General features: G+C 33.7%; 1 protein-coding gene across 1 annotated transcript; it reads left to right on the forward strand.

Annotated features, from left to right (window-relative positions):
• Positions 1–3752: 3752 nt before the first annotated feature.
• LOC139973012 (uncharacterized) lies at positions 3753–12879 on the forward strand. The gene is made up of 10 exons (XM_071979358.1): positions 3753–3924; positions 5227–5355; positions 6613–6720; positions 7177–7284; positions 7784–7891; positions 8297–8398; positions 9763–9977; positions 10092–10400; positions 10764–11025; positions 12287–12879. The coding sequence occupies exons 1-10, from the start codon at positions 3858–3860 to the stop codon at positions 12592–12594; spliced, it is 1716 nt and encodes a 571-aa protein (XP_071835459.1). The 5' UTR covers positions 3753–3857; the 3' UTR covers positions 12595–12879.
• The last annotated feature ends 534 nt before the right edge of the window (positions 12880–13413 follow it).

Below are 13413 nucleotides of genomic sequence, written 5' to 3' on the forward strand. Positions count from 1 at the left end.
ATACATTAATCTTGGAGTGACTCGAACCGGGGACCTTATGATTGGAAGGCACCGACGTTAACCACTGAGCTAACACTTTTAGTTTCGGCCCAAGGCCTCTTATCATTCGCTTTACCAGATAAAATTGTTCACGAGTTCTTACAAGCACCAGCTATCCTGAGGGAAACTTCGGAAGGAACCAGCTACTAAATGGTTCGATACAACTTTCGCCCCTATACTCAGGTCGGCTGATCGATTTGCACGTCACAACCGCTGCGGACATCTACCAGAGTTTCCTCTTGCCTCTTCCTGTCCAAGAATATATAGTTCACCATTATTCGGGTTTTGGCATTCTTGTTCTTCCTCTGCTCCACCGGACGAGCCGCTTTCGAGGCGCTTCACCGAGCCACTCCACGAGCCGCTCCATCGGACGAGCCGATTTCACGCGTAGCTTGCCAGATGAAACAGTTCATTAGCAATGAAATAGACAACATACTTGGTAATATCATCATAACGCATGTTTGGGTAAATGTCATTGATGACATTTAGATGATATGATTTAATGACTTTATCCTTTCTACAGTAGTCGTGTTTTTTTTGAAGGATAACGCTCTATATTAATTCAAATAGAAATGTTATAATGTTGCAGTGCTTATTGGATGTCATATCGAGTGAGATTTTGGGAGCGGATTCCCCCCCCCCCTCCAGTGGTAGTATCTATATATATATATATATATCTATATATATATATATATATCTTTATATATATATAGAGATATATATATATATATATATATATATCTCGAACTCGATAATCTTGTTCATATACGGTACTTTTCTTTCTACATCTAGAGATCAACATGATATATATATATATATATATATATATATATATATATATATATATATATATATATATATATATATATATAGGTCAATTGTTATATTGACAATTGGACATATTCTTCTAGGAGCAGGGATACGGTGGAGTGTGGGGCGTCACCGTTTGAAAATGTGATCATAAAGACCTATAAATGCAATTATGATAAAGCATACAGTTTACTGATTTAACTTTGGACACTCACTCACCCTTTGTCACCCTCGCGCACCCCTCACCCCCTTCTCCTCCTATTACATCTCCTCTCCCCTTCTCACCCTCTTACATTTCCCTCTTCCTCGAACTCGATAATCTTGTTCATATACGGTACTTTTATTTCTACATCTTCTACTATACGTATAAGCAATAATACAACCGTCATCTTGTATGCAATTCAGAAAAGGTTATATAAGAAAGCCTGTCGTTAAACACTGGCAGCAATAATTGATTTATTAAACGTAACGTTAAGTTTGACTTGACAAGACTCTTCGACCGATGAGCCGAGAATTATGTCGTCTTATATGTTTACAAGAGGAACAATTAAAAATCAGTAATCGCACAAAATGAACTAAATTCAGGCTATGATTTTTATGAGGTCGTAATAACCTTGAAGCGAGCGACCCTTTTTTTTTTAATAATGTAGAATTTTGAAGCCGTGGTTGCTTCTAGCAAGATAATGATAATTTGATAATGATAATTTGTACACAATGAACAGTTTAAAGACACACTTCTCAGAAATGTTTGTTTCAATTGGCCATTCAAGTGATTCAACAAGCAATTCATAAACTCAACATGATACGGTATAAAACGGGGGAGGTTTCCTGTATCTCTTTACATTATTACATTTTTTCAATATTATTATTATTATCACCACAATCATGGTAAATCTACTTTGAGGTAAATATATCTATTCTTAGAATTTTGTTATTATGTTTCCATATTGATATTTTAATCGTCATATGGCTTTATCAATGCTTTCATATAGGCCTATTATTAATAAAAATGAGCAAGGTTCAGTCGTGTTAATTATGGCCTATACACGGTATAGAAAGCGAATTTGGAAGGAAAATGTAAAGAGTTCTTTCAGAGACAAAATAATCTTTCTTGATGATTAATTTTGAAAGTGTCTAAATGGTTGTATTATAGGACTAATGATTTCACTTTTTAATGTAATATTTCCTCGTAGACGTGTATATTCCAGAAAATATTATTAAAAGTTATCGTGTCCTCATATACTTGTAACGGACATACTTTATTATGTGCAAATCAAGATTTATTTTCAATATTTTATCCCGTCACTGAACATTTATGTTAATTATATTGTTTACAATGTTATCTACATAAAAAGAACAGCGAATCAAATTTTATGAGATGCAGGTCCATTTACAGATTTACATGTATAAATTGAAGGTAACAGTGTACATTGCGCATATAGGGAATGGTTAACCACCCACCCCACCACCACGGACTCCCATGGGGTTTATGCGAGACCTGGATATGAGTATAAAAATTAATTAGTAGACAGAATACTGCCTTAATGGAAAACACTTTCTTCACCTTTTCCTTAGCTTATTCTTATACGCGGAGCTTTGCTCCATAATCGTTGTAAAACCGACATCATTGGTTGCGTATACCGTATAGTTTGTAGGTTATGATGTACATACATGAATATTGTCCTATACTTGCGTATCTGTCTCGACGCTTGAGATTAGTCTTAGGAGGAATCGTCCTATCTTTAATGGAACACAAACCCACAAACATTATCTTAAGTCTGTAATGCTTTCATAGGACAGAAAGCATATGCAATGAACCACTTCTGAACCACTGGGTCCGGGCGTACCGATTTACCGCTGCAGCATTGGTCCTGTGCGCCGGAAGCATTAGGCCCAGAAGGCGCCGATTTCCTCTTGATTGCGAAAGGTGAGTACGAGGCGCCAAGTGTGCCACATCTTTAAAGCAAACCTCCCCCCCCCCCCCCTGTCTGGTAGATCACTGAAAATGTAGCAGTATTGTGTATGGGAGGGATATCGTGGTTTAAATATCGTATCAATTCGGAATATATAAACATTTATTTATATATATATATATATATATATATATATATGTATGTATATATATATATACATATATATATATATATATATATATATATATATATATATATGTGTGTGTAGAAAAACCAGAGAAATAATAGAGAAATAAAATATATATATATATATATATATGTATATATATTATAACGAAAATCCATGTTTACTCCTAAAGAAAATATATTTAGAGAAAACCAGAGAAATAAGATATGACGCATCATTGACAAATAAGGAGTAACGTTTTAGAAACTATATTTACCTACGTCAGCAATACTTGGCAGTCGAATGAAAAGTACAAAATGTAACACAATGAAAGTATGATGCTAATTAAGTGAAATTTGCATTGATGGAATTAGAACGAATTAAAATAAAATTATATTATTTTCTTCATTGGTGGCGATTTGTAGTAGCTGGTAAACAGCAAAAGGGTAAACGAAAAAGGGCGAAACGAAATAAAAACTAACGCTGTCACTAAACTGCATTTGTGTGGGACTACCAATATAACTATAATATACTGAAATCTAAAGATTCAAACTTATAAACCTTGTACCAAAACGCATGGCGCTAACTTCCAGTTTTTATTTTCTCTGTAACATTTTCAAAATAAAAATAAGATATTATATTTCTAACATTTATAAGTAAGTGTTACATTTTAATAATGATAAACGTATATTTGTATCACTCAATATTCATATATATCCATCGTAACTATAAAACATTATGCATATTCATCGCTTTGGCGGCCATATTTGAAACGTAACCTAATGGTTCTGGGTTGCTATGAGTTACAGGTATACATAAAGTATATTCACACTTGACAATCAGTTCAGTTGTCTTGATGTGATTCTTAGCTTGCATCGTCTGTTTTCCAACTATTTACTTCGTAGATTTGAGACGTCTCGGAAGGAATCATGAAGCCGTTCACAATAATTGCCGCCGTGGTTTGCGGAATTTATTTACTGCTCGAATGGACCGAGGGTAAGCTACATCTATTAACGTTTCAACTCCATCTTTTCCCAACAAAACAGGCTGTTTCAAAGATTAATTCAGGATGATGCGTAACATGATTATTTTATTTTTTTAATAGATCTGTCATAAAATATGTACAAAAAGTATGATGGCAATAACACTAGCAAAGTTGATGACGATTAGACTTTTCTTATCTTGGAACTCTAAATAAATAAGTGTCTTTTACAAGTTGTTATCGGTTCAGTGAAATCAAAATTAAGTTATCCATTGTATGCCATGTTGTTATTGACGTAATTTCGATATATATTATATTTCTGTTTTTGAGTAATGCTGCAACAAAATGGAGGTTTAGAATTCTATGAAGGAGTAGATGATACATTTCTGTCGCTGTTTAGTCGCTGTATACTGAACATAGCAATTGTAAATTGTAAAATAAATCCCGCTACATTATTTCCACATCAATTTCAGAAAATTGTCATAATTTTCAAGCATTTGGGGGTTTGATATTGACGTCAAATGTTCACCTAAGGCAATAAACAACAGCATGAAACATTAAACATAGACATAACTTTTCAAAAATCATCATATTTGCTAAGCCTTTCAATGTGTTTCTTTCAAGACACAAATATATATCTAATCGACAGTTTAAGCAACATGTGATATAATACGTTACCTCATATGCTAAACGTGACTAGATGCGCTTATTTGTGACAGTAGGTTATTAATCGTAACCAAGCTATACCGTTTTGTTAGTGTGAAAGCATTAAGTTTAGTTTGTTTTAGAAGTCTACAATATAGTTCTAAATAATTCAGCGATCTGAACAAACTAAGATCTCTGAAATTTATTAAATTTACTCGTGTTTATAAAATACAGATTATTTTAATAAATATCTTCAAAAATGCTTTGACTTAAAAAAAATGAATTTATTGACGTAAAAGAAGGTTAATATGTTTCACAATCATTCATACATGGGAGGCTAAACATATCGTTTTAACAAATTTACTGAATGTCACTCATAGCAATATATGCTAGCGTCAAAAAATACACCATAAATTTTGCAAACAGCAAGAACTTTTATAATCAACTAGCATATTTTCTCAGGACAATACCTATCGAGAAAAATAAATATAGGTAACAAGGAGGAAAGGAATCATATCTTTCATGAATTTATCCCTTGTGTTATATATATATATATATATATATATATATATATATATATATATATATATATATATATATATATATATATATATATATATATATATATATATATATATATTCTAAATACGTCATTATTATTCCTCTTCAAGGAAAGACTTGCTATTACACAACAACAATTGACGAGAATGGCGCTGTAAAGTGGATCAAAGACAAAGGAGATTGTGATGTCATCAAATTTGGGGGTGTTAAGACAACCGCAACACCAAAATCATTCACAGGTGAGGGTGTTTATCTGAGCATAAATATTAAACTATTTTATGATGACTGGGAGCCATGGCAGAGTTGAAACTGTACATATATGATATTATATTTACTTTTATTGTCAAGTAAAAGCATCAAGTATATAGATGTTAACATTCATTGGATTCTGTTATTCTTTCATGTTAAAGATGGCATTTTTATAATCGGTAAGTGACACCCTAGACATAACAGACGAGTTGTGTGGAATGATTTTAATAAACCTGCCCAAAATACCATATTAACATTTTTCTATAATTTCACTTAATACGCTTACATCTTAGGACTCATCTCTGAACACAGAACAAAGCTTTAATTTCCTACCAATGAACAAAAGGCTTCTATAACGATTCAGCAGTATTGAAAGGAAGTTGTATGGTTCTTAAAGCATAAATAACATAAATATATCATAAGAAATGAGCCGAACTTAATAAAGTTAAGATTCAATGCATTATAAGGCTTCCCGGATTTATATGAATATCGGCATTTCATGTATAAATGTAATGCGCTTATACCTTTAGCAATCTCTCTTTAACTTTTGAACAATTATCGTGTTCATACACAACAATTGTCCTTCAAATATTGTTTGCTTTCTGACGAACAAGTTTTTAAACTTTTCAAACAAACATTATTGAATGAACAAATTAAATATATATAGTAAGCTACTTTATAGTTTCAAATCAAATATTTTTATTGGTTCCATATTACTGTGTTGCTTCAATTTGCTAATTATCAGCCAGCATGTATTATCTGAAGGTAAATTGAAATACTTTTTTTTTAGTAACCAATGCGATGGTTGTTCTACTGTGAAATAAACATGCGTATGAATAGAAAGATGATGCCAGAAAGGTTTACATTTTTAAGTCAGGCAAACATATTTCCAAAATGATTCTTACGAAAATTATTTGATAACATTTCTTGTACCGGGTTGCGCGTCATAAACTAGTTTTACTAAATTATATTTCAAGCGAATTACAGCAAGGATTCTGAGGATGGGAGCTGAGTAGGATGTACTCCGATAAACATAAATTCAGCCAAATATCAATTAAAGAGGGAAAAAGTACAAATGTGCAGGTTTATCTAAAGAATGCTCATTTCTTATTGACCCAAATTATTCTTAAAAGGCTCTTGATAGAAATATATAGTTATACAACAGTCTACTTGACTACGGTCAAATAAGGTACTAACCAAATGAAATCAAACGTAGATCATATATTTGTCTTCAACACATTCTTCAGGCAAAGGAATTTCACCAACTACTGAGGATATCTTGACCTCTTCAACTGCACAAACATCAGAGGATATGCCATCCACAGAAGCTGTTGGCAGCACAAGCAATCCACCAGGTGGGTATACATACTTTTCCATATTAGGAGTTTATCTGTTGTAATCATGTATGCATACATGTACCATCCATGGAAGCTGTTGGTAGTTAAAATACACTACCAAGTGGGTAAACGTACATTTCCATATTAGAAGTCAATCTGTTGTAACCATGCATGCATACATATACCATCTACAGAAACTGTTGGTACCACTAATGCAAAGTACTTTATTGAGGAGAGGAGGGGTGTGGGATGTACTCCGAAGAACATTAATTAAGACAAAATTTTAGATAAAAAGGGAATAAAGTACAAACTTTTAGGGTTATCCCAAAGAAATCTCATTCCTTATTGACCCAAATTATTCTTAAAAAGATCTAGTTAGTAAGATATTGTGATGTATCTTGACTCCGTCAAATAAGGTACTAACCAAATGAAATCAAACTTAGATCATATATTTGTCTTCAACATATTCTTCAGACAAAGGAATTTCACCAACTACTGAGAATATCTTGACATCTTCTACTGCACAAACATCAGAGGAAACATCATCCACAGAAGCTGTTGGTAGCACTAATAATCCACCAGGTGGGTATACGTACTTTTACTAATTACGAGGTTATCTGCTGTAACCATGTATGCATACATATACCATCTACAGAAGCTGTTGGTAGCACTAATACACTACCGAGTGGGTATATTTACTTTAGCATATTAGGAGGTTATCTGTTGTAATCATGTATGCATACATTTACCATTTACTGAAGCTGTTGGTAGTACTAATGCAAAGTACTTGCTCTTAATTAGATTTTCAAGTGAATTACAACAAGGGTATTGAGGAGGGGAGGGTGTGGGATGTACTCCGATAAACATAAATTAAGCCAAATTTCAGATAAAAAGGGAACAAAGTACAAACTTTTAGTGTTATCCCAAAGAAATCCCATTCCTTATTGACCCAAATTATTCTTAAAAGGATCTAGTTAGTAAGATATAGTTATGTATCAGTCTACTTGACTACGGTCAAATAAGGTAGTAACCAAATGAAATCAAACTTAGATCATATATTTGTCTTAAGCATATTCTTCAGGCAAAGGAATTTCACCAACTACTGAGAATATCTTGACCTCTTCTAATGCACAAACATCAGAGGATACATCATCCACAGAAGCTGTTGGTAGCACTAATAATCCACCAGGTGGGTTATCGTACATTTGTATATTTATAAGTTATCTGTTGTAACCATGCATGCATACATATACCATCTACAGAAACTGTTGGTAGCACTTATGCAAATGTACTTGTCCTTAATTAGATTTTCAAGTGAAATATAACAAGAGTATTGAGGAGGGGTGGGGTGTGGGATGTACTCCGATAAACATAAATTAAGCCAACATTTTAACTAAAGAGGGAACAAAGTACAAACTTTAAGGGCTATCCCAAAGAAATATCATTTCTTATTGACCCAAATTATTCTTAAAAAGCTCTTGTTAGAAAGATATTGTTATATAATAGTCTACTTGACTACGGTCAAATAAGTTACAAACCTAATGAACACAAACTTAGATCATATATTTCTCTTCAACATATTCCTCATGCAAAGGAATTACAACAACTACTGAGGATATCTTGGCCTCTTCAACTGCACAAACATCAGAGGATATACCTTCCACAGAAGCTGTTGGTAGCACTAATAATCCACCAGGTGGGTATACGTACTTTTGCATATTTGTAAGTTATCTGTTGTAACCATGCATGCAAGCCATACATATATCATCCACAGAAGCTGTTGGTAGCACTAATAATCCACCAGGTGGGTATATTTTCTATTGCGTATTAGAAGGTTATATGTTGTAACCATGCATGCATACATATACCATCTACATAAGCTGTTGGTAGCCCTAATACACTACCAAGTGGGTATATGTACTTAAGTATATTAGGAGGTACTAGCTTGTAAACATGCATATATACAAACGTCCATGCCCATAAGAGTGGTATTGCTTTAAGAATTCGTTTCGTCCGACAACATAGTTTAGTTTAGTAGAAAAAAGGGATGTTTAATAACCACCTTGCATAACATTTAACTTGTAAAGCGCTATCTTGTATTTTGTTCATATAAAACTTACATCGAATATTTGATCAGTAGTATTTTTTTTTTGGAGATTGCATACAACCGCAACTTATTATAAAGAATAAGCATTTAACAATAACAACTGGATTTCTCATTTGGCATAGGAACGGGAGAATCTACTGAGACTACTTTGATCTCTCCCTACCTTTGTTACAGACGTTCTAAAAAGCAATAATAAAAATGGGTCAGACTTACCATCTTCGGTATTGGCGACAAAAAGATTTGTATATATGTGGTGTAACAATCAAATGTCGGCGTGGACGCAGAAGCTTTCCATAAGTTATGACGTTATGAGTCCAAATAGCTGTATTTTGTGATGTTTGTTCTTCTATTGTTCCCATAAATCCCATACCATTGGAGCAAATAAAACTCTCAACAAATACTTAAATAGTGATAATTAATCCAAAAAATCCGTAGACTGTCAATAGACTTCTATCACAGTTTGGTAATTCGTTGGGAATGTGTATTTGCTGTTGGTTGTTCAGGCAAAATCATACCAATAATTACTACAGTAAAAATATGGGCAAACCAAATGGCAATCACCTACATCATAGAAGACAAAGCCCCATAGACATCACTAAATGTTACAAACCATGGTTGTGATAACACAGACTCAAAACTGTGTAAGTAGCAAGTAATGGTTGGGCATTTACGCTACAACTGAATATTTAATTTGTTTTAAATTTTATTTGTAATTTTGCCCCAAATTATTCAGGCAACTTGCCAAAACTTTTAACTGTTAAACTATGAGTGAATTTGTTACATTGTAGGTCTATACCACTGTGTCCTTTTCAGTAATCTTAATAATATTTGAAATAATATCGTTGTTACTATTTTTATGTAAATCTTACCACATTTCTGATAGGGAATAACACATGAATTGCAATTCAAAATTAAAATTGTATTTAAAGATAGTCTACGTTTGTGCTGCCTAGGTACATCGATCCCTACATGTCCTAAGAACATGATCAACGCAACCTGCAGTTGCCAGGGAACATGTGAAGATCCCAACGGACAATCAGCTTGTAACAGACACTGTTTGGGTAGTGAGGGTTGCACCTGTCCAGTTGGTTTCTTACAGCAAGGAAGTGACTGTACCAATGCGAGTGAATGCGTGTGTATCGTTACAGAGGCCAACTTGTTTATAACAGTGAGTATTTGCATGACTGATCTCAATATCACGTGACTATTCAAACGAAGCCACAGAAACAAATTATCGTTTGATATAAATGCCTTGTTTCTTTTTGCATCAATTCAATGCTAGAATGGAGAAGCATCCGTTAACAATGACTGCACACGAAAGTGCTCTTGTAGCAATAACCAACTGACCTGTGCAGACTACATATGTATTACCAATGCTGTGTGTGATGTCAGAGATGGAGTACGAAAGTGTTATTGTAATGAGGGATACGAAGGTGACGGTGAAACTTGTGTATCCTTGTCGTATAAAGACTGCCAGGATGTTTATGACGCTGGATATAGACAAGATGGCGTTTATACAATCATGCCTACTGGATGGCATGGTTTACCGTTCAACGTATCTTGTAAAATGGAAAACGGTGGAGGATGGACCGTAAGTCTTGATTTACAAAATAGGAATGTTTCAACTACGTTTCTGTGAGATATTATGATTTAGTCTATTGTAGACGGTAATGGAAGTTCGAGTTTCTGTTTTCGGTTTGGTTGCACTTTATAATTCCTTACCAGGAAATGAATATATTAAAAATACTTTTGTAGATGCAAATTTTGACAATCCTAAAAATGTCCTCCCCTGTAAAGAAAAACTAAACAAAGAAAGTCTTAAGTTTGTCATACTGAAACATTATTTTATAAAAATATAGTCTTGCGGTTTTTCTTGAATTGTGTGTGTGTTGGCATGCTTTAACTACTCCAATAACTATCTTTATTTCATTATTTTTATCCGCTATCTTTTCAGGTGCTTCAACGACGTACCGATGGCTCTACTAGTTTTTATCAAAACTGGACTGCGTACAAAGAAGGGTTTGGTGACAGCAAGAACTTATGGTTAGGAAATGAAAAGCTTCATTACTTGACGAACCAAAGGAACTACAAGCTTCGCTTTGACATCACTACTTCTAGTGGATCGGCTAAATATGCTGAATATGCGGAATTTCAAATCGAGTCTGAAAGCAACAACTACAAAATGAATAAACTGGGCAGTCACAGTGGATATACAGGTTTGTTGGAAGTTGGATATTTGCGTCTTGCCTAGTATAATATGTCAAGTTAAAGTTACTGGTATGTTCACAATAAACTTCCTGAGAAAATGGTCGTCACAGTTATAGCACTTCTTATTACCTACAAAATATGTACGAAGTACACTTCATCAGAAACCCTCAAAAAGAGGGTTGGGTGTAACATCCCCCCACCCCCCCCCCCCACACACACACACACTTAACATGTTCTCCGGTTGTATCGACGAGATTATGATATTGTTTAAAATCGATTTCAGGTTATGTAGGATCATTCGCACGCATTAATTAGAAGGCAAAAAAGCGATGGAAACAGAACAAGTGATGAAGTAATACAAAATACCATATTGCTGTTTATTTGTCTCTCCCTATCAATCATCTCAATTTAGTGGCAATTGATATGAAGAAACCTTTTTATGTTTGCCAATTTGGTTTTATAATCTTGAAAGAGCAAATAAGGTGTTGCCTCTCCCAGGCTGGACCGTTTCCTTAACCTCCCATTGGATACTGTTGGTATCTTTGACAAAATATTGAAGTAGTCTGACTAGTCGATGAACAAGAATGTATTCTGAATGAGAAAGCATCAATCTAAGAACAGGAAATATTACGGAAGAGAAATACGACCATATATCTTCACAGAACTAGTAAAAGAGAAATAAATTATTGAGGGCTTGCAGTGAACATATTCCACTAGCAGAATAAATATTTCTTATAACATATGTGAAATAATTATAGCAAGAAGAGCCGTACACCGTGTTTCAAGACAAGAACAACCTGAGACATAGAATGAAATTTAAAAATGTGAATATAATAACTAAAAACTATTTAATAGAAAGCCCATGATTTAGGTCTCCGTTCGGACCAAATACCATATTTACTCATTTAATCATAATATTTAATATCAATAGACAATAGTTTCATTTAATATGCAAGATTACAGAATTTATATTAATATACATCAGTTAATTTCAATCAAGATCAATGATCCTCTTACAGTCACATCCATTTAGAGGGTAAACTAATACAACAGTGCATGAGATATCTATTGATCGCGAAATTATCCCATTAACTATAAGAAACATTTCAATTCAATATGCATACCCCACCCCCTCCCCCCTTCATTCTAGTTTACTATATTACTCATTTCATGACCCAACAAAATTTTCTGCAATTTATTACGATACTTACGCTATTGTTTAATGGCCAAGTATTAACCACTGATGGTTCTTGCTGTTTTTCTTCACAGGTTATTATTTCAATCATAGCAGAGGAAAACAATTCAGCACGCATGACCGAGACAATGACGGATGTGGTAAATTCAACTGCGCAGAGAAGCACATAAGTGGCTGGTGGCACTCGAATAAGTGGTGCTCTTCTTGTCGTAGTAATGGCTGTTGCCATCAATTCCAGTACAGCAGCCGATGCAAGTCAACTTGTACGGCTCACAACCTCAACGGTGTATACAATGGAGGCAACGGGGAAGGAATCTTCTCTAGTTGTAAAACTTACTGCAACATCCAATATGTTGAGATGAAAATTCTACCATCCTCTTGAGTTGATGACGGATAGTCTTTCTTGTGATTTCTCTCGAAACCATTGTAAAATGAACAGATATTATTCGTTATGAGAAAGACAAAGCAACTGGACGAAACGAGCCATTGGTAGTATCCATGGAAAACAAATGTATCATCTTCGAGGATTGAAACCTCTCAAGAAAACTTTAATTAGGAGATTAAATGTTCAAATATGAGTGTCAGATTTAAAAAAAATAATAGTATTCTTTTATCTTCAGACACATTGCTGAATATTCCTTTATTTGAAATAATTTCCTAAACTGATCATGTTTTTCAATTGTTTTTTTTTCTTCTTTTCATTGTATTTATTTACAATACCGTAACAGATAATACAAAAGAATCAGCAAAAAGACTTACATAAAAAAGCTTACATAAAGAAATCATAAGAGTCGTTAAGGTTACACAAATTGTTGTTTTGCTTAGAAATGAAATAGTGAAGGTCAAGTCGAAAGCGAAACTTAAAATAAAATTCGTGCGTATCTGGGATTTTGTTATTCAACCTACAAGTGTAAATATATTTTTAGCATGCAAAATTAAAAAGTTCACAGCATTAGCCATATCATCAAAATCACCAAAACAAATATTGGTTAAGTTCAAAGTATAATTAATTTTAATGCAATTTGAATTCACTGCCTCCAGAAGCACTCAACGTGACTACAATTATGTAACAAATGTATTAGTGTTTTCATCGGCATTCTTGCAAAATGAAGAGAGTGGAGAATTGACCATTTTCAGTTTATAAAGCAAGCTATTTATGCCTTAAATACGATGTAGGAAACGCAATTGTAAATATGATACT

This window comes from Apostichopus japonicus, chromosome 9 (assembly GCF_037975245.1).
Source record: "Apostichopus japonicus isolate 1M-3 chromosome 9, ASM3797524v1, whole genome shotgun sequence".
In the NCBI taxonomy this organism is placed as follows: Eukaryota; Metazoa; Echinodermata; class Holothuroidea; order Aspidochirotida; family Stichopodidae; genus Apostichopus; species Apostichopus japonicus.